Genomic DNA, 23,614 nt, shown 5'->3' with positions numbered 1-23,614 from the left:
TAAATTATGAAAAAAATTATCAGCAAGTAAAAATTTCTTTATTGAAGTCAACTCATGTGTAAAAATTATGAAAAACTTCTCAGTAAGTAACAATTTCATTCTTGAAGTCAACTCTTGGATACACAATACGGGGAATTTCATTCAAGAAATTATGAAAAAAATTGTAACTAAGTAGCAAATTATTTCTTGAATTCACTTGTTGAATAAACAAAAAGACATTTCATTCAAGAAATTATGACAAAATTCTAAGTAAGTAACAAACTATTTATTGTTTTCACGAGATTAACAAACTATTTATTTAGAACTCCAATGTTAAATACTTTACAGATAATTCATTAAATAAATTATGAAAAAAATAGCCATATCTTATGGAACATTTTTTTTTTCTCTGTATCAACTGTTATGAAAAATACGGACAGATAAAAATATATCGAATTTAATAAGTTTGCTTTACTTACAATTCAAGGCAGTTTCTAATTCTACTTTAAAATATGTAAATAGCAATAAATAAAGAAAAGAGATTAAACACGTTTTGAAACTAAATGCTATTTTCATAACTTTCCTTGACACATTTCCAAATGAGCGGGGATTCCCCACTGCTTCCTATACATTGCAAAAAGTGAGCAGTACAAAAACTCCACGTTTTCAACCAGACTGGTTTTTTAGACAACAAACCCACAGAGATGACACACACAATATGGAAATTTTATTCAATAAATTATAAGAAAAATATTTGGAATTAAGTAACAAGCTCTTTTTTGATTTCGCCTATTGAATATACAGTACAGATCCGTCATTCAAGAAACTTGATTAAACAAGTTTTGAATCTATATGCTCTTTGCGTGCCTGTCCTTGACACCTTTCCAAACGAGCGGGGATTCCCCGCTGGTTCCTACACATTGCAAAAAGTGAGCAGTACGAAAACTCCACGTTTTCAACCAGACTGGTTTTTTAAGGACCAATCAGGAGAGATATGCACAGTCGACATAGCTTTATTTTATTTTTTTAAGGTTCATTTAGACGAGGTAACGAGCGCCCCCGAACCCTCGACTAAATGAACCTTAAAAAAATGAAATAAAGCTATGTCGACGTTGCATATCTCTCCTGATTGGTCCCTAAAAAACCAGTCTGGTTGAAAACGTGGAGTTTTCGTACTACTCACTTTTTTGCAATGTGCAGGAACCAGTGGGAATCCCTGCTCGTTTGGAAAGGTGCCAAGGAAAGGCAAACAAAGAGTATGTAGTTTCAAAACGTGTTTAATCACATTTTCCTGAATGAAGTATCTGTACTGTATATTCAAGAGGTGAAATCAATAACGAGCTTGTTACTTACTAACAAATATTTTTTTATAATTTCTTGAATAAAATTTACGTATTGTGTGTGTAATCTCTGTGGGTGTGTTGTCTAAAAAACCAGTCTGGTTGAAAACGTGGAGTTTTCGTACTGCTCACTTTTTGCACTGTGTAGGAAGCAGTGGGGAATCCCCGCTCATTTGGAAAGGTGCCAAGCAAAGGCATGCAAATAGCATGTAGTTTCAAAACGTGTTTAATCACGTTTCTTGAATGAAGTATCTGTACTGTATATTCAAGAGAAGAAATCAATAAAGAGACTGTTACTTAATTAAAAATACTTTCATAATTTCTTGAATTTAATTTCCGTATTGTGTATCTAAGATTTGACAGAGAAAAAAAAATTTTACTTACTTACTTGCGATTTTTTTTCATAATTTATTGAATGAATTATCTGTACTGTATATCCAAGAGGTGGAATCAATAAAGAGTTTGTTACACTCGTGAAAACAATAAAGAGTTTGTTACTTATTTAGAATTTTGTCATAATTTCTTGAATGAAATGTCTTTTTGTTTATTCAACAAGTTAATTCAAGAAAGAATTTGCTACTTAGTTACAATTTTTTCATAATTTCTTGAATGAAATTCCCGTATTGTGTATCCAAGAGTTGACTTCAAGAAAGAAATTGTTACTTACGGAGAATTTTTTCATAATTTCTACACATGAGTTGACTTCAAGAAAGAAATTGTTACTTGCTGAGAATTTTTTCATAATTTCATGAATTTTAAAAATGAAATAAAGCTATGTCGACTGTGCATGTCTCTCGTGTTGTCTAAAAAACCAAAAAACCAGTCTGGTTGAAAACGTGGAGTTTTCGTACTGCTCACTTTTTGCAATGTGTAGGAAGCAGTGGGGAATCCCCGCTCATTTGGAAAGGTGCTAAGGAAAGGCATGCAAATAGCATGTAGTTTCAAAAAACGTGTTTAATCACGTTTCTTGAATGAAGTATCTGTACTGTATATTCAAGAGGTGAAATCAATAAAGAGATTGTTACTTACCTACAAATACTTTCATAATTTCTTGAATGAAATTTCAGTATTGTGTATATAAGAGTTGACTTCAAGAAAGAAATTGTTACTTACTGAGAATTTTTTCATAATTTCTTGAATTAAATTTCTACATCATGGAGCTAAGTGAAAATTGTTTGTGATAAAGAGAAAAAAGTTACTTACTTGCGATTTTTTTCATAATTTCTTTAATGAAGTATCTGTACTGTATATTCAAGAGGTGAAATCAATAAAGAGTTTGATCTGAGAGGTGACTTCAGGAAAGGGTTTGTTACTTGCTTACAATTTTTTGTTACTTTCTTAAAATTTTTTCATAATTTCTTAAATGAAATTTCTGCATTATTTATCCATGAGGTGAATTCAAGAAAGAGTTTGTTTCTTGCTTACTTACTTACTTACTTCCTTACGTACCTACTTACTTGCTTACTTACTTACCTACAATTCTTTATTCTGATACATAGATTTTGACAATGTTATCCCATGTGTTTGACAATAGATGTACGCAAATTCCTTTTCTTACATCGTCGATGTTTTATTAGACATTCTAAACGCTTGATGTGCTAGCTTACTCTAAAAAATAATGAACACATAACAATGTAATTTTTTTAATGAAATAGTGTTATGTAGAATATTAATACAAAAATATATTATGATACATTATTAATATCAATGATTAACTTTGGATATTTTGAATCTGTTCCATAAAATGGTTCACCATGTTCTCTCTTGATATTGTAGTTATTGTCTTCTCTTAGTTCATAATCAGTGGAATAATCATTATTCCATTTTGAATAATACACAGTTTTTACTGGTGTCTCATGAACAGGTTCAATATACTTTTCGTCTTTGGTATTATTTGATTCATTGACTGTTTGATCAATGCCAGTAACGTTTGCTGGTGCTTTGTTTTTCATCGTTTCATCTTTATATTCCATAGTGATATTTTCTGACAATACCCATTTTTTTTTTCTGGCAATTTCAATGTCTATTACCACATTATTTTTACACAGGTAACAGTTTAGGCACGTAGACAAGATATGGTTTATGATATTAGTAGCAGAGTAGGCCTTTCTTTTCCTCTTTGCTTTCATTTGAATGCTAATACCTAAGATCCGACGAAAGGTTCTATCAATAGGTAGTATGTTACCTATTGCACTAGCATGAAGATACCCCTCTTCATCAACTATTATTTTTATGTTGGCATTCTCTTTGAGTACTAACATCTCTGGAAATGACACTTTCCCATATCCACCATTTGTATAATTGAATTTTTTTGGTACTCCAAGGAAATTTAATTCCATAGTGTCATGACAACGCACGCATACGTTTCCGATAGTGCTACCACTTGTACTTGTTTCATAGTTCAAATACTTCTCCTTATCAGCATTCAATGCTACAATAACACTAACATGTGAACACATTTCTAATGGGGGGTCATCCAAATGTTCAATATTCACTTCATCTTTGATATTATTTGATTCTTTAATTGTTTGATTTACAGTAATGACGTTTGCTTGCACTGTTTTTTTCTTAGATTCATATTTATAGTAATCAGTGATATTTTAAGGAACTGTCAATTTTATTTTCACGGAAATTTAACTGTCTCTTACAACATTATTCTTAAAAAGGTAACAGTTTAGACAAGTCGACAAGATATGGTTTATGATATTAGTAGAAGAGTATGCATGTCTTCTTTTGATCTTCCGTTGAATGCTAAGACCCGAAATTCGACGATGGGGTGTAACAATAGGTATAAAGTTACCACAAGCACAGGAAGGAAGATGTCCCTCTTCATCAACTGTTATTTTTATGTTGTTATTTTCTTTTAGCGTAACCCTCTCTGGAGATTACACTCTTGCATATCCACCATAAGAAGAGTTGAATTTTTTTGATACTCCAAAGAAATTAAATTCCTTACTGTCATGACAATGCACACATACATTTCCAATAGTGCTACCATTTTTACTTGTTTCATAGTTTAAATACTTCTCCTTGTCAGCATTCAATGCTACTATAACATTGACATGTGAACACACTTTATTAAAATGCTCCATCTTCACTTTTTTAAAAGATATGACTTATGTGTTTATCATACTACTGCGTAAAAGATACTGATTTAATACATGCAATAGACTAGGTAGTGTCAATATCCGGACATAGAATATCAGTGGAAAAGCCACATTGTGTCTCTGACCAATCACAGAGTACAATTTTTAGAGCCGTAAGCATATTTTATAATTTTAAGATACGTACAAAAAAAAAAGTTGAATAATTTCGAAGTTTAAAAAAAATAGTTTGTTTTTATGAAAAAAAAAATATTGAATTAGAACCATCAGTCCTCATTATTATGAGTATACGAAACTGGACTTAAGTTTCACATTTGAACCAGAGAATTGACCTAAGTTTCACATTTGAACGAGAGAATTGTATTTTCCATAATTTTCTTACAGGAAACTAGAGTTTATGGTCAAAAACCCTTATTAGCTCAGATTCTACAGAAATAGTTTATTTTTCAATCCATACCTTGACTTAAGTTTCACCTATGAACCAACAAATTGTATTTTCCATAATTTTCTTACAAAAAACTAGAGTTTATGGTCAAAAACCCTTATTAGCTTAGATTTTTCACTAGCAACTTGCCCTCCACTATAACTTCGCTCATACATCCTTCTGCCAATCAACCCATCTCCCCCAAAACACTTTTCAGCCATTTCTTGTTAAATTTTTTTATTTCAACTCATCCACACGGGTTTTTCGCTAGCAACTCGGCCTCCACTATAACTACGCTAATACATCCTTCTGCCAATTAACCCATCTCCTCCAAAACACTTTTCAGTCATTTCTTGTTAAACAATTTCTATTTTAACTCATTCACATGGGTTTTTCCACATTTGAACCAGAGAATGGACCTAAGTTTCACATTTGAACGAGAGAATTGTATTTTGCATAATTTTCTTACAGGAAACTAGAGTTTATGGTCAAAAACCCTTATTAACTCAGATTCTACAGAAATAGTTTATTTTTCTATCCATACCTGGACTTAAGTTTCACCTATGAACCAACGAATTGTATTTTCCACAATTGTCTGACAAAAAACTAGAGTTTACGGTCAAAAACTCCTATTATCTTAGATTTTTTGCTAGCAACTCACCCTCCACTTTATATTCGCTAATACATCCTTCTACCAATCAACCCATCTCCCCCAACACACTTTTCAGTCATTTCTTGTTAAAATTTTTTATTTCAACTCATCCACACGGGGTTTTCGCTTGCAACTTTTTTAATGGGCACCAAGTAAAGAAAAATGACACGGAATCAGACAACCGAGTCTCTCAAACCCCGTAAAGCTCTTTTAAAAGATACAAGAACTACTTATTTAACACAAAAATTTAGTTTTTAATGAACACTAAGTAAAGAAAAATCAAACGGAATCAGGCAAAAGAGTGTCTCAAATCCCGTAAAGCTCTTTTAAAAGATATAAGAACTACTTATTTAACACAAAAATTTTGTTTTTAATGGGTACCAAGTAAAAAAAAACCAAACGGAAAAGCCCTTATAATAGCATAGGAAGGAACATAAGCTCCTGGAGTAGCATAGGAAGGGGACATAAACTCTTATAATGGAATGGGGGGGACATAAGCCATTAAAATAGCATGGGAATTCCTATACACGCAAGCAAATAACATGGGAATTCCTATACATGCAAGCAAATAACATGGGAATTCCTATACACGCAAGCAAAATAACTTGGGAATACCTATAAATGCAAGCAAATAACATGGGAGTTCATATACATGCAAGCAAATAACCTGGGAATTCATATACACACACTCCAGTACCATGGGAATTCCTATACACGCAAGCAAATAACTTGGGAATTCCTATACATGCAAGCAAATAACAGGGGAATTCCTATACACGCAAGCAAATAACATAGGAATTCCTATACATGCAAGCAAATAACATGGGAATTCCTATACACGCAAGCAAATAACAAGGGAATTCCTATACACGCAAGCAAATAACATTGGAATTCCTATACACGCAAGCAAATAACATGGGAATTCCTATACACGCAAGAAAATAACATGGGAATTCATATACAAGCAAGCAAATAACATGGGAATTCCTATACAAGCAAGCAAATAACAAGTGAATATCTATACCTGCAAGCAAATAACATGGGAATTCCTATACACGCAAGCAAATAACATGGGAATTCCTATACACGCAAGCAAATAACAAGGGAATTCCTATACATGCAAGCAAATAACATGGGAATTCCTATACACGCAAGCAAATAACATGGGAATTCCTATACACGCAAGCAAAATATACTCAAGCGTAAAATTGTTACTAATCATGCGGTTATGAATATTTTTTGTGAAACTCAAAGTCAATTTAGTCAGAAATTATTAAAACTCTTTGGTATAACAGCCTTTTTTCTCTTTAAACTATCAGATTTCAATCAAATGTAGACATAAATAGAAATTTAAGAAGTGGAAAAGTTAATTAACATGGCTCAGTCAATCCCCGTAAGCAGCATAGATTCTAAATTGTTTTTGATTCTTCTTCTAAAGACGAAAAGCATTATTAGCCTACTATGATCTAAAATATCACTGAAATACATTTTCCAGCAGTACATGGTAACGAGCTATAAGTAAGGAAAAAACCGAAACTCAAAAAAAAGGAAGCTTTTGTAACAATTAATACATTAAAAAAAAATCAACATTTTATTCTAACCCCAAATTACCGATCGATTCTTTTTAATATAATAATGAGAATATTTTTACTCACCAGAAATTGCTTAGAACTATCCATTTTTTCTATGTAAATGTTTTTTACAAAAAATACTTGTAGTGCTATCTCGAATAAAAATATTCAAAACTGATGGAGAATCTAATATGAAACCTGAATATATATAAAAAATAATTGGCAACTAAAAAGAGACATCGGTTTTGGTTTACCACTAAAAAAAGACACTGAACTTTGAAATTGCGTAAATCCTCTTGACAAAGAGTGTAATGACCTGTTTACCTACCAGAAAAACCTGTTTGGTACGGGGGCCTTGGCAAATTCATTAGAAGGACTATACTCATATAAGGTGTTCGATTGGAATTTGAAAGGGCAAGTGTCCCTTTTGATAGTCGAAAGTGATTGGAAGGCTTGACATTTTTATAGTAAAGATCTATGTGGGTATAATGTATTATTTTTTTTTTGTTGATGTTGTTTAGGCCAGGGCTCTTCGTATCGAAAGAGTTGTCGTGGGAACCGCGAAAAGGGCTCATTCGATTGAAAATGGAAAGGGCTGGTGCCCTTGTTAATAGTCGAAAGTGAGTGGAGGGTAACTAATCCCCCTCCCATTCGCCCATTATGTTTAAAAACTAAATTTTGCCTTTAGATTAAATCAAAATACACTGTGTTAATGCTAATTCCCAATAAGGCATCTCAGCAGTGTCCCAAGATCGGCTGAAGGTATTATGTTCAAACTTTCGGGGCTACTTCTGCTCTTAAAATTTAACCAAATCAAAATAGCGTAAATGCATCCAAGCTATCAAAGAAAGTAGAAACAGATATTTTTGCGAATGGTATCAAGTTTTCGATTTCAGGTCAACTAGAGGAGGTATGAAACTAAATTAAACACTATTATTTGTGTCCAGATTTTTAAAAGGGTGTATGTTGTTAAAAATTGCTGAAAATTTTTCTCCAGCATACAAATAGCAGGCCAAACTATAAAGTTTAAAAAAAAATGAAAAGGTTTAAAGTATTATTTTCTTTTTCCCTGAAAAGACTATGTCAATATTAAACGAACAGAAATTAGTTAAAAAAAAATTCCACAAAATAAGTTTTTCAAAGAAAAGTAAAGAACTCACATTAAACAAAAAATGAGCAAAATTAAAATCAAATAATCTACCAAGCGTGAAACTACACAAATCAGCATCGATAAATAAAAGAAACCCAAAACGAACAGAAATTACAATAAATAACCGAGTCAAAGTCAAAAATAGCAGAAATTAACATAAGTTGGGCACAAAACACCTATGCCTTTCCAAAGCCAGAACATAATTTGCACTTTACTGAAAAAAATACAAATGAATATGCATTGTCAGTTTAATATACATATGTTGATATTTAGTAATCAAAATGTTAATATTATTTGATTTATTAAAGTTTTAGAAGTAAAAACATTTATATTTTGTAGTTTCACGCTTGGTAGATTATTTGATTTTATTTTTGCTCATTTTTGGTTAAATGGAGTTCTTTACTTTTCTTTGAAAAACTTATTTTGTGGAAAAAGTTTTTTTTAATTAATCAATATTATAAGCCGATTATTTTGATGTATCTGTTAATTTCAAAACTCCGTTTTTTAGAATTTCAGTTACTATTGAGCCGAGTCACTCCTTGCTTACAGTTTGTTACCGCGAATTGTTTGATTGGCATTGGAGTAAAAAAATATATATAAGGTATCATAGAGATAAGGAAATACTAGATTTTTAGTGGCTGCGCATTTTTCTTTAGAAGTCAACAGGGGCTAGCTTTGAAACGCCATATAGCACCTCCTTTAAAAATTGTGTATATTGTTAATCTACTGAGAAGTTTTGGTAGATATCGTTGCAAGCATATCAATATATGCCATAGGTATCAAATACGCCTATCTCGACCCTTAAATTCTTGCAAATTTATGTAGAAATATTTTCATTGAAAAAAGTTTCAGATGGGTCATAGTTTCTTTTCTTTGTAAATTCTAAATATATAATAGGGGTATGCTCCCTAAAAATCAATGAATATGGTGGAGTTTTTGACTGCATAAAGCTTTATATGGAACAATTTTGTTCAACTTGTGCTTGCCCTGGTTTCCTCATGTAAAGCTTGTCTTATTTTTAATTCTGATACAAAATCATCTTTAAGATTTGAATGCTTAGGAAAATTCATGCGATTGTTTTTCTAGAAACTTTTTTGGAGACAAAAGCGAAATCTGTTTTTTCTTGCAGATTTTGTATATGCAACGTTTAATGAAGGATGTCGTTTGATCTTCTGAAGCTAACATTCAGTCACACTCGACCCCTAAGGAGTTGAGTATGGCATGCATCCACTGAGAACGTTTTAAGGGTTTTTGAGACACGCATCCCCTAAATGTATATGTTTTTATTTTTCCACCTGTCGTTGAATAAATATTTAGAGAATATGTTTTGGATTCAATGCATAGCTGCCGAGATATTGACTTGTCACACTTTACAGGTGATTCCCTGCACAAGTAGCTAGAAAAATATGCTGGATTCGTTTTAATAAAAAGTTAATTTTAAGTTCTCTGGCATCCTCCAACACAAGATGTGATTCTTGTTGTAAAACAAAACCGGTTGATTGTGTTTTCAGAAACATTTGTTTCTTATCTCTGTTGCTTAGAATAATGTCTCTACAAACACCATATGCTATAAGATTAAATGAAAATTCAATTTCAGACCATCTGTTGTGTATTTTTATGGTCTTTCACAATTTATATCATTTTGAGTCAAGGAAAGTATTTTAGATCCAAAGAAAATTCGAGAATAATAATCCTAATGGCTGCTCTTGGAAATTCAGTTTTGGCGGGAATATCCCAAGTAAAGAAGGATGGTATTATGATCTGACGTTTGATTTCTTAATAATATTTGGTTCTCTTGATTTTTTTTATAATTTCAACCTGTTTCTGCTTAGTTCTATTTGTAGCTATTTGGGTTCTGTGTCATTAATTTACTTATTAATCATGTAATTTGTTGAGTCCAACGAAAGAGCCAAATAAGAACAAGAGACACATAGTTTTCCCCTGGAAGGAGGAGTGGGGAGATAGATAACATTTTTGAAGGTGTAGGAGACGCCCCCTTTCAAAGAAAAACGGAGCCATAAATTAAAAATCATAGTAGAAGCTTTTAAGAGGATGTGACCGCCATTAGTAATTTCTGTTCGTTTTCAGTTTTTAATGTTACTATTGACTTTCATTTGAACAAGCTTGATGTTTTTTTTTTTTGCTTGTTTTTTTTTATCTAAATTTTATTTGTCTTTAATATCCTATTCAAGGTACTGCATGGAGTTTGATTCCAGAAACATAGCTTTTGTATATTTTAATCTTTTTTCTTGGACTAATGAAATTAATTCTCAAATCATGTTTTGCAACAATGGAACCTTGGACCTTTTTGTTTTGTACAAACTTTCGCGTATAGTACTTGCTTCTATAGGGTTTTTCCAATATACATGTACTAGAAATGTATTTTATACAACTCATCCTTCTCTTTGGTGTAACTGACTATGTAACTGACATATGTCTAATATGTTTCTTGTTTTAGGTATATTTACTGGAAAGGGCATGAAGCACAGGATGGTATTTACGAGTTTGATGGTAACTTAGACATCGAAGCTTATTTCGCTGAAGCGAGCAAAGCCGGATTATATATTATTTTACGCTTGGGACCGTACATAGATGCGGAAGTAGACATGGTAAGAATTATAAAAAAAAAAATGTTGCTTATGTATCATTTGCTTAATATTTCCTTGAACCGGCTTAGACGGTCATAACTGTTCTCAAATGCTGTAATACATACTTTTGGAGTACAAGCTAAGGTGCCAAGGCCCACTACCAGAGTTCAAATGAATCTAGCCTATATTTGCAAAACAAAATGGACAAAGAATACGTAATATGTGCAATTTTTTTTCCTGTATGTCCTTGTAGAAAATACGTACCTTATTTCACAATATTACTTAAATTTTACGACCCATTCATGAGATAAGAATTTTCTTTACTAAAAATCAGAATTTCTTATGATTCTTCTTCTAAATTCACTTCAGAGGGTCTTTAGGGTTTCTTTTTTCAATCGTAATTCCATGGTTTTGTGAGACGCTCCTTCTATTTTATCTTAATCTGGTTTTAGCCTTAGGCTCCATGTTTATTTATTAATTTTATTTTCATCTTCCGATTAAATATCTTATCTTTACCAGTTTCTGTTTTTAGTAAATTATATTTGAATGTAAGATGCAAGAGCGGAGGATGGTGAAGCCTAAAAGAAAAGTTAGATAGCATATAATGTTAAGTTCTAGTGAGCTTTGTTTGTCGTAAAGCCAAACAGCTCTATCATAGTTTGAGCTGTTGCTGTACTACCAGTTCTATCCCTATTCTTTACTGCACAACTGTTTGTTCGTCTTTATAAGTAGATTAAATAACGTTTTTTTGTGTATTTTTAAAGAAAAAGTATCTTGTTGTTCTAATTAAGCGACCCCTGTGTTTCAAGAGTCGTTCTTAAATAATCGGAGCAAAAAGTCAAACTTTAGCGTAAAGAGCGAGGTATTGAGGAGGGGCAATCCCCCTTATATACGTGATAATATCTGTTCATTTTAAGTTTTGATGTTGCTCCTTAGTTTTAGTTGGAAAAACATCTTTTTTTGTTTAATTTCTGATTGTTTTTTAAATATTTCCGGGAAATCTGGCTCTTCCTTAATAGAAAATTTATCTCCCCCCCCCCCGGTAAGTTCTTCCGTGGAATGTTTTTCCCGCGTAAGTTTCTCCACGTAAAAAATCCCCTCGCCAAGAAAATTCCCCTAACACAATTCCATTCTTGCTGGAATTTCCCCCAGAAAATTTCTTGTGGAAGATTCTGGCTGAAAATTTTTATTAGCACCTTTTCGTTTGAAAAAGACTATAATTTATGATTGTTTTTTAACTCATGCCGGAAATCCCCCTTCCGTTGCAAATTTTCCCCTCAAATCCCCCCGCCTCCCAAGTAGAGGTGCTGCTGCAGAAAATTCCCCTTGGAGAATTTCTTCCGTGGAAAATTCCTCTATGGAAAATTTCTCCCGTAGAAAACCCCCCCCTACGGAAATATACTCTATACAATTTCAGCCCGGTAAAAATTTTTCCCTGACAATCTTCGTTAACATCTCCACCAGTAAAATTGATTCAGCAAAGAGAAAGTAAGATAAATAAAAAGACTTTTGTATAGGAATTCGGGGAAATTTCCCCAGTGTAAAATTTCCCTTGGAAAGACTACCCCCGAAAACTTCCCTCCCCATAGAAACTTTCCCCTTGGAAAATCCCCCAGCGGAAAATCCCCCCCCCCGCCTTAAAAATGTCAGTAAACTTGTAAAAACAATGTAAAAACAAAACAAATTTGTAAAAACAAATGTCAGTAAACAGTAAAAACAATGGGCAAATTTCACGACTGACACACCTCTCCCCAGGGGCCGTGAGGTTCAACTGTGCTGGATAAAAGGGCTGTCTCAAAATTTTGATAAGACGACTTTGGGAAAAAGTAGCGTGGGGGGGCGGTATATGGCCCCCAGTCTTTTGCTTTTCCCGATAATCTACGACTAATGGTTCGAGAAGATCACCCCAGGGAAAAACAAACAAACAAAAAACAAATAAACTCGCGTCCGTGATCTTTCTTCTGGCAAAATATACAAAATTCCACATTTTTGCAGATTGCAGCTTGAAACCTCTACAATAGCGTTCTCCGATTCGCTGAATCTGATGGTTTGCTTTTCGTTAAGATTCGTTTACTTTAAGGGTCTGTTCCCCTCCCCCTTTTTCAAAAATCAGGCAAATTGTCTCAGTTTCGTAGCTTTTGACGGGTAACGCTAAACCTAATGAATCTTATATATTTGGAATCAGCATAGAATGCCGATTTTTTTTGGTGTATTCCATATTTTAGAGTTGTGGTATATATTGAGCCGTATTGCTCCTTACTTACAGTTCACTTCCACGAACTGTTTGATAAAATAAAAAAACTATTTTTTTCAACAGAAAGTAAAGAGCAACATTTAAACTTAAAACTAACTGAAATTATTCCGTATACGAGGGAAGCTGCCTCTTCCTCAACCCCTGCTCTTTACGCTCAAGTCTAAAAGTTCTTTAATAATGCCTCTTATTCAAATTCAGCGGCCCTTATGTTTGAGCAGTCTTTCTTAGAAAAATTGTTCCAAAAAGTCAAACTTGAGCGTACAGACCTAAGGTTGGGGAAGGGGCCACCTTACATTTACTGTTGGATAGCTTCTCGTATCTTTGATAAATTAGTTTTTTCTAAGAAACTGCTAGCAAAGAGTGACCCTTGTCAATAGAAACTAAAACTCTAAAAAACGATTCGATTATTTTGGATTAAAAAAAGGATCAACGAACTCCTTTTTCTGATTAAATTGAACTTTAAAACTGTTCGTCCCGAGTGTTCAGGAAAAATTTTATTTTGAGGGTATTGTCTCCTCTCCGTAAATGGTGCCCATAAAAATGACAAAATACTTTTTCCGCTTGGCTCTATATATTTTAAAGATCATTGCCTGGGCTAAGGGGACTACAGATTTTTGTGGTAGGGGATTTTGTTAGGGATTCAAAAAATGGAGCAAAAAATTAATTATCCCTGATCAGTTTGAAAGTCACCATCTGAATTCGTAGGCCAAGAGGAGCCTAGTGTAATAAAGTTACTGACCTAGTATATCGTGTGTATGGTCAAATGTGACGTTTTCTTGAAATATGCTTTAGATTTGGTTTGCTCAAATGAAAGCTTTAAAGTTCTCCATTACTTCAAAAATAACATTTGTTCAAGCTGCGATAACTTGTATCTACTAAGGATACAAAATTGAACTTAATCCTTACTAAGTCTTAGACTTAAATCTTAACTACAAAAAGAAGCAATGCAGAGACAGAATTTTATTTAAAGAGAGCAAAAATACATATCATAAATACATAAATTTGAAATTAATGTTGGCTGTATCAATTCGTCACGACAGAAAATGAGTCGCAAATTTGCTCCGTTTCTGATAGGTTTGAAACTGACGTGATATGTATCCATGCCCTTACAATAGGACCTCAACAATAACAAAAAAAACAACGGAAACAAATTGTTCCATTGACATGTTCCAAAATATGCTTTGATTATTTTGTGTGTCCAATAGGTTTGCACCTTACTGGGCAATACAGACCCAAGAGAAAAAAAAAAGAAAAAAATCGGGTTACGTTGATTCTTGGCATCTAAAAATTGGCCAAAAGTTGCTTTTCTCTGATTAGCATGAAACATCCAGGGTAAGTATCCTGGACCGAGTGGTCCTTAATTAGTAGAACAATCTGGAAAGAAAATTTCACTGCATCGATTCTTGACACAAAAAGCTCGATTTTGTTCTCGCTGATCCGCTTGAAAATTTCAGGGCATGTAGACAGGGCTAAGGAAACCTCCATTAAGGCAAAAATTTAAGAAAACAAATCTGGCAGTATTGCTCTGAGACATCCAGTTTTTTTGGTTTCCTTTTTTAAGGTAAAAACAGAAGTGTTTTATGTAAATGAGCTTGAAATTCATTTAAGTAAGCAGTTAGAACAAAAAAGAACACCGAATATACGTGTATATTCAAAGGTGTCTAAAGGATGGCTTCAGCCCTATAAAATGCCAAAATTGCGTAGCTCTTCAATCCATATTGATAAAACACTTTTCCCATCTACCCAAAGCTGCGTTGTGAAAACAACATTAAATGCTGCTGCAGAAATCTACGGATGATCGAACATTTAGACTGATCATCCAAATGTCTCCCAAATTTTAACTACTTTCCAACATTTCAGTTCTTAAGTAGAAAACTGAAAACAAGACTTCACAAACGTTCCAAGAAATTAACAAATAATAAAACTATATCAATTAGAACACGAACAGAAGTTAATTTATAAAAGGTTTTCAAGAAAGCAAGCTTTTCAAAGAAATGTTCAATAAAATGGTTGATAAAAGCTTTATTAAGCCATAAAGATAACAGATGTTTCTATCGATAGATAGATGAATCCTAAGACAAACAGAAACTCAAATGAATTTTCAAGTAAAACTTAAATGGAACAGAAATTACCGCAATTGAGAATAGGGCCACCGCCCCTCTAAACCCTCTAAAGGCGAGAGTGTCATTTCTACTTTACTGAAAACAAATTAAACAGTTATTTGTTTATCGTGGTAACATTGAAAACCAAAAATTGCTGAGACTTCCCAGAGTCTTAAACAATCAGTCTAGTTTCATTAATCTGATGGGGAGTAAATTTTTATCCTTGCCTTCTCTTTCTAAACACATTAGTTTCAAATGTACAGAATAGTAGCCTGGTTGTTAAATCATTTAGTGATTCATCAATTAAAAATATGGCTTCATCAAACTAAACATATTGGTTCTAAAATGACCAGTAACTATTCCTAAAGTATTGTTTAGGCATCTATTTTCTATTCATTTTTATAAAAAAAAATTAAAAATGAACCATTTTGATAAAAAAAAAGTATCCTTTTAAAATAGTAAAATTAAATTGAAAGTCACAAATGTAATTTTAGTAGGAAGTATCTTTTAAATTCCTATAATCTCGATTATGTTCGTAATTTCTTTTTTATTTGTTGATGTTGGGACAAGGAAAAATCACACTGCTTAAAACACATATGGCTATCACATCACCTTCAATGAGATTCTCCTCATAAAATACATGTTTAACATAAAGTTATTTTCTTTTTGAAGTTTTGTATTTATGACTTGTATTAGTATTCAAGCTTTGTTTTCAATTGATGAGGCCGTAAAAATTCAGTAGCATTTTCCTTTTTTGTGTGTGTATCTGAGCAGGATAAGGATTTAATATGTTATATTTATTTTTTAGGGAGGCCTACCATTCTGGATTTTATCGAATAATCCTGAAGCTAAGTTACGTACGGCTGACCCAAGTAAGTATCAATGCGTTAGGGGATCTGGTCCAAGCCAACATTTAGAAAAGCTTAAATCTTTTTAGTCCTATACCGAACTATAAAACGGTCATTTTTACAAAAATTATCGTTCGACTAATCATGAAATGAAGAGATAGTTACTTTTAAAATGGCTGTTATTTGGAGATGTATCCAGCTTGTTTCATTCTAGGGCATAACAAATCATTTCAGCAAAATTTACTTTATTTATTTTGGCGACTCAAAAGTAAAGAAAAAAGAATACGACATTGAACTTTACAGTCCCGACTGGCGGTCCTGATCTCCATTTCATGGCTCATCAGCCAGGAAGTACTATGGGAGGTCAGTCATCCTCTGCTTTCGCACACCCTTCCTGTTTACATTCTCCAGATTTCTGCAGGTATTCATTTAGAGCTGGGTCGACTGTGGCTGAGCTTACAGGGTCACGCCACTGACCTCCGTTTCAAACCAAATAACAAACTACCGCAGGACTCAAACCTCTGTTCTCACGGACAAAGAATTTGTCCGCCCACTCGGCTAGGACCCTGGACTCAAAGACTTATTTTAACTAGAAATACCAAAAGAGTAGACCCTATAAAGTTGGTAAAGCTCAGATAGAGCCCTCAATTACCATGCTTTGTCAGATGTTTAATCAGATGTATGTAAATACTTTATCTTTTTATTTAAACTCTGTGAATTGAATACTTGTGAGGATTAATAATGACCGATCTAGCTGCCTAAGGAATCGGAAAAAATAAGTTATTCATTAGTTGGGTACCCCCATAAATTTTGTCTATGGGAGAAATAATTTAGAACTAGATTAACTTAAAGAATCAAACAAGACGAGGCAAAAAATAAAAGCTGTGATATATGCAGCACAGGAATAAATTTAGCTAGTAATGTTAGAAAATTTACGATCATGTATCATTTCTATTTAAAAAAAAAGACAGATCCAAGAACGGTGGTAGCAACTTTCCAACTATGGATACTTATTGAACACTATCAATGGGATTTATGATAATTTTTCTTATATTTTGTCTTTTTTTGTTGACCTAATATGACCTAATCTTTTCCCGCTCCTTTGACCCATCAAACTATATTCCTCCTTACTTGTCTTTATTTACAGTTGAAATGAGAAATCTTTAGTTATAATGGAGAACCGCTACTGTTACGAATAAATCTTTATGTTCTATATCTAAACTCACTATGACGTACAACTTTCATTTGTATTGGTGTTGCTATATCAAAATAAAAGATTAAATAAAAATAAGAAAAGTTTGGGAAGCACGAAGGAATAAGTGGGGAACATTTCTTCATATCAGGAATTAAATGGACGACGTTTTTTCTAGGTTTTATGAAGTTTGTCGAACGATGGTTTGCTGTTTTTCTACCAAAAGTCAAGAAGCACTTAGTTAATAATGGAGGCAATATTTTGATGGTGCAGGTAATAGTACTTTTGTGTTCTCGTTTTAGAAGTCTGAAATAATTTCTAGTTGAAACATCTAAAAAAAATTCGTAACGTAACTGTCTGCTTGGGTGAACTAAAACATAATCATTTATTATACCAAATTATTACAGAAAATAGAATTAAATAGTTTTTATAATAAATAATTAGATATAATTATTTAAGATACAGAGCAAGGGGTGAAGAGAAAGGAAAGGGGAGAGAAAAAATCCCCAGAAGTAGAGTGAAATAAAATAATTTGCAAAACGTGAGTACTACTATTTGTGCACAAGAAATTTCTATTCTTGAATGTTTGTAGTTGGCGAAATTCACCGGTGAATATCCGAAATAAATTTTCTTCTCCTTGGATTTAGTCAGCGTTGCCAGTCAACTTTTTCAGTTTTATGCAAGGTTTGACGGTGACAGGTTATGTTAGGTTGGGTTAGGTTAGAATAGGCTGGGTTAAGTTAAGTTTTTAACCCATTTCTGAGATTTATAACCTAATTTAATCTAGCATAAATATAACCTATGCCATCAAATCTTGCATAAGTCTGAAAAAGCCGATTCGCAAAGCTTATTGAATTCAAGCAGAGAAAAAGGAATTTTGGACATTCACCGATGAACGTCGACATTAGCCAGGTTTCGGAGATTCACAGTAACATATCCAGGAATATACATACTACCTGTAAAATACCGCACTTCATTCAGCCTTGCAAATTAGCACCGGAGGGAGTATTATTGGGCACCTAGAACAATTTGGGACTCTAAGCGCCCGATGATGAATTTGCTTTTTGTCAAAAAAAGCATATGTTGAGTTAAAATAAGGATGGGTCCTTTGAGGCACCAGATACATGCTTCCTGTAAAATACCGCACTTCATTCAGCCTTGCAAATTAGCTCCGGAGGGATTATTATTGGACACCTGGATCAATATGGGACTCCAAGTGCCTGATGATGAATTTGCTTCTTTCAAATAAAGGATATGTTGAGTTAAAGTAAGGATGGGTCCTTTGAAGCACCAGAGGTAGTTGAATTAGGAACATTGTAAATTCTGGAATCCTAATAACCATACTTGAACATGGAGGAAGGTGTTTGGAGGAACCCCTCCTTTGAGGTTTTTCTGAAGCTACTCCTAGGAAAAGTATATAAAAGTCGAAAAATGTACATTATCTATTTTGTACCACCAGTACCCTCCACCCTCCGTAGGAAAAAAAATCGTATTTTAATGCCTGATTTTGCTCAGTGCTGGCTCAGGAGTTAAGTAGGGCTGTGTTTTATTCCTGACTATATAGATTATTTTGCCAAATTTGTTAACAATTATTCAGCAAAAGCTGCGAGAGAATGTGGTATTAAACGGAAAAGTAAATCTTTTCCAGAATTATGTTACAATAAGAATTGAAGGTCATAGGTAAAAGTATCGGCAAAATGAACGAATCGTTAAAGATTTTGATATTCCAAAGGATAAGACTTAGTTAGAAAATTATTTTTTGAAAACGAATTCCATAAGTTAAGGAACTGTGTGATGAAGAGTCTTTTTTAGGTACCTAGTAAAATGATCATGTGGACAGTTCTGTTTACCTAGGTAAAATCATTATTAGGAAAAATGGATACATTGAAAATGTAAAAAGTAGAATAGCTAAGGTACACAATCTTTTTTAAAGTTCAAAAATATTTGGAAAAATACGAAGATGAGCGGGAAATCAAATTTTAACATTTGTACCTTCACAATTAAGGTAGATCGACTAGGTGTCTTCCTGACTAAATACCGAAGCTTTAAGTCATCTTTTTAGTGACTATATATCAAACTATAAGTTGTACCTAATATGGGTTTGATCCCACTATCTAAGTTCGTAATTAAAGAAAGATCAAGAAGTTAGGGTCACCCTTTAAGGGCTTCCCAAAATTGCTTTTGTTTTGTAATCGAGCTGGTGACAAGCGACAAGCAGAATGTCCTTGGACGGGAGGGAGTAATATAGCAAGCCCTGAATAGAATAGGATGGGCGAGGAGTGAACCCAGCTTTCTTAGTCTCGGGAAGCTCATTGCTACGATGGCCTGTTAGGAGTAATCAAGTTTACAATGATGAAACCACCTCGAAAAACATAGCCTACGGTCTCATTTTTATGTAACACAGAATATTTATTATAATTTTAGAAAGATTATAAAATATTAAGTAAATTTGTTACTGATATTATGCTTCGTATGGTATTTATAGGCCAAGGGAGGCTAATTTAAAACTATTTCTTAAGTATTTTGTATTCCGTATTTTATTTAAATTGCAAGCTGATTTAAGCACTGAAATCTGTCTTTTTTTTTTGTTTTAGGTAGAAAATGAGTATGGGAGTTATCCAGCTTGCGACTACGACTATACATCTAGCCTACGGGACCTAGTTCTAAGACACCTAGGAGCAGATACAGTTTTATTTACTACTGATGGAAACGCGGATGGATATCTCAAATGTGGAAAGATTCCAGGAGCTTATGCTACTGTTGATTTTGGAGCAGGTTAGAACAAACATAATTAAAGAAACGTCCTTTATTTTTACTCTATTGGATCCTACTTGTTTACTCCATTGTACATTTATTTGTAGAAAGCTTGAATGTTTTCTTTAAGAACTTCAGTCAAAAACGAAGGCCTATGTTTTTTTTCAAATGGTTCACATTACTTTTTTTATCCAGTTAGCTACGGTCACTTTCCATGCTTTGCAAGACTAACTGGTTATATACACATTTTTTCTTTTTTTTTTCTTCTTTTTTTGTTTACTATAATTATATTGTTACAATCAGCCTTGATAAAAATTTTCCATGTGATAAATTACATCTTCTAAAACAATATGTTTATGTCTCTAAAATTTCCTGTTTCTCCTAATAAGTTTTATACCTCCATGTTCTATGGAATTTCAAAAGTCTTTATCATCAGATCATTCCATGTTTAGCAGATGGACGTTTACGTTAAAAATCTCCTTATTTTTCACAACAAACTGCCGATAAAAAAAATGAAAAAAAAAACTATTTAACTATTCAATGTTAGTCAAATCACGACTGTAAGGATTGAGCCTAAATTAATAATTTTCAAATTAAGTAAAGATTTGTTTTTTCAACTCAGTAACCGTTTTGAAACCATAGAGGGGAAAGAGCGAAATCGTTCCCTTCATATTTTCTTCTCCTAATATCTTCTTCTTCTTCTAATATTTTCTTCTTCTCATAAATCTCACTGTTGAGAGTAAGTTGCTTTATATACAATTTTGAGTATTGGTTGTTTCCAAATTCAATTGATTTGTTGTTCCGATAAACGAGGAAGTTTCAATTTTCTATCTAAAAATTTGAAAAAGGAAAAGATTTTCTCTAAAAAAATTGTTTATTACATGATTTTTAATATACTGCAAGTTTTCAAAAGTCATTCTGGAAAACAGATTAGTGAAAAGAGCTTAAATTTTTGACCTTTGGAAGAGAAGGATGAGCAAAGAAATAAAAGTGTTGAGAATTGATATCGAGGTCGTCGAGGTTGTGGGGGTTGCCTAAGTTGCAAGTAAAACGATATATAATCTAAACTGCTCCGAATTACTAGGCTTACAACAGAAAAATAAGAATAAACGGAATAGATGCAAAAATGAAGAGAAGTGACTAAAGCCTGATTAAAATTACCTATACGGTACTTAGAACGGATATAATGAAATTAGGTTGGAATTTTCCTCTTTCCAGATCTCGTTTGGAGTTTGTATTTCAAAAGAGGATAGGTTGTAAGAATAACAAAATGGGATTCATTTACACTGCAATAGCCTATTAACACGAATGATCATATCTTTACTTAGAATGTATAAAATAAATCATCAAAACTTAGTACAAATCTTTTTTCAGCCAATGATGAGTTGTATCAAAAAAAAGAAAAAAGAATCTGACTTTTTAAGGCTTGGAGAATTTTTGACGGACCTCTGGCTAATGTTATGAAGTTTGGTAAATTACATGCACTTATGAAACATCTAAGGAAAGAAAAAAAAAATAAAAGTTAGGTGTTTTTCATATGAATTGTTAGAACTCAGTCCAAAAATTTCTTGAAGAAATTATGTTTCTCATGAATTGAGGTACTCTGTTTTTTTGTATCTGTTTCTGTATCTTTGGGGAGTTGTAAATAAAAATTCAGCTACCTATGAAATTACCAAAGAATTTATGATGTACAGTTAATATACTTTACGAAAATTTGTGTTATTATTAATACAAATTTTCCACCTCATTGCTGCTAAGAATTTGAAATTTTCATCAGAAAGTATATTTTCATAATTTTTTGTTCTTTGATTGCATTACTTTTTAGCAGAACTGATCATTAGAAATGAATCGGTGTTCGAAAGAGAATATGAATTTCAAGAAAATTATCTTATCAAAGATTCGAACCTATGTTACTTTGGACAAAAAGCCCGCTGAAATGATCAATAACTTTGAATTGAGCCTGTAAAGATCTCTCTACGATGTTGCCTGTGTGCTAGATCTAGTTGTGACGATTGAGGAGGAGGAGTGCCCTGCCGGCCCCCCCCCCCCCGGTTTCTTACCCCTGCATAGATTTTGAAATTGCCTTTCTTGGAGTGGGTTTAAATATTGCAGAACTTAGAACAGAACCTTGCTTCAGACAACGTATTTGGATTGAGGCCTTCTGATACGACTTCCATTGGCAGGTGCTCACAAATGGATTAACTCCGCTTCTAAAGAGAGAAAGATTTGCCTGGGAGGGAAGAAAGGAGTCAAAAGCCTTTCAAATATCATTGGCACAAACGTAAAGGCCATTTTTTGACTTTCTATGCCTTTCAATAATTGCTAGAAAAGTTGCACACCAAGTTCTTCACGAAAATCAGATTAATTATAAATGCTCTGACCACACTTCGTCCTATTTTCTTTATAGATAAATCTCTCAAGAAGCTTTCCAATCGTCGAACAAATGGTTATCGGTCGATATGAGTCGTAAGAATTCGGATCTTTATTTTTCTTAGGAATACACGTTACTAGACCTTTACATAGCGTATGATTTATATGCTATTGAAGAATTGCTGAAAATGCTCGAACAATTGTGTTGTCCGGTAGATCAGACATCCGTGTTGCAGACCATCAGAACCTAATGATTATTTCCCGCGAAAGCTTCCCGACTCCGAATAGCCACAATCGGCTCAAATACGAAACCAGCATTTGTGTTTTTGTTTTGCCCCGGAGTATGACGTCTTTGCTCCACTCTTGATTGCGTTTCTAGGTCGAATTTAATCTAAAGGAAAAGAGACAGAAGCAGAGACCTTGATTGAATGAGCTAACTCTACCAAGTAAAAATCTAAATCGAGAGTGTTCTCGTTAAAGGAGAAACGTTCAATATTCAGATAAAATAGAACCTAATGAATATTGATATAGAAAGAGATCAAAGCGATCTCACCAAGGGTTAAAAAACCATTTAGATTTTTGTGCGTGAAGAGGCAGAGAATAAGTAAGCTGAACCTGCAAACTTAAGTGAATATTTGTTAGAATATATCTTGAAATATCAACAATGGTGCCCAGCATCCGTGGAGCGTCCGTTTGGACGAAATTCGGGTCTTAAGTGTAAGGTGAATTGCGCACACTGGAAAATGGCTTCGATTTTGGTAGTCGAAAAAATGCCACAAAAGAGGTGAAAGTAACATTGGAGTAAACGGTGCAGTCTCATTTTTATGATCTTTGTTAAAATCACCGCAAATAAATATTGAATTATCTGTAGACCGAACCTTATGAATGCATTTAGAAAGAGAAGCCCAAGCTGTAGTATAGTTAAAATAAGAAATCTGGTTTGTGTAGTTTGTTGGCATATATACGCATATCAAGACAAAGAACCAAAATCAAGTGAAAAAGAAGTCAAATCAAGTGAAAGTTTAATATATCATTATTATTTTTATTTTATTTATAACCCGCTTACAATGGAAAAATCGTGGAGCAATAAAGAAAAGAAAGAAAGAAAAAATTCACTACAAAAATTACAATTAAATAACTAAACGGAAATATCAAACAGCACTAAACAACCGGATGAGGCGATGATGAGGGCCCAGCCTTAAGCACGCATCAGAAGTAATTACATGTTGATGATGGTGCAGAATACATATAATATCAGTAGCACAAAACCAAGCCATGATTTTTCT

The 23,614-nt window shown here is 33.2% G+C and overlaps 1 protein-coding gene across 1 annotated transcript in view; it reads left to right on the top strand.

Annotated features, from left to right (window-relative positions):
- LOC148949353 (beta-galactosidase-like) overlaps positions 1-23,614 on the top strand; it is a 226,419-nt gene that overhangs the window by 193,008 nt on the left and 9,797 nt on the right. Inside the window, exons 4-7 of the mRNA XM_089092683.1 lie at positions 10,679-10,829; positions 15,973-16,036; positions 17,383-17,477; positions 19,799-19,979. Coding sequence (XP_088948809.1) covers positions 10,679-10,829; positions 15,973-16,036; positions 17,383-17,477; positions 19,799-19,979 — 491 coding nt within the window. The remainder of the gene's footprint in view (positions 1-10,678; positions 10,830-15,972; positions 16,037-17,382; positions 17,478-19,798; positions 19,980-23,614) is intronic.

Source organism: Artemia sp. Qi Xiang Cuo, chromosome 8, assembly GCF_049724085.1.
Source record: "Artemia sp. Qi Xiang Cuo chromosome 8, ASM4972408v1, whole genome shotgun sequence".
In the NCBI taxonomy this organism is placed as follows: domain Eukaryota; kingdom Metazoa; phylum Arthropoda; class Branchiopoda; order Anostraca; family Artemiidae; genus Artemia; species Artemia sp. Qi Xiang Cuo.
This window is presented reverse-complemented; position numbering and strand designations above follow the sequence as displayed.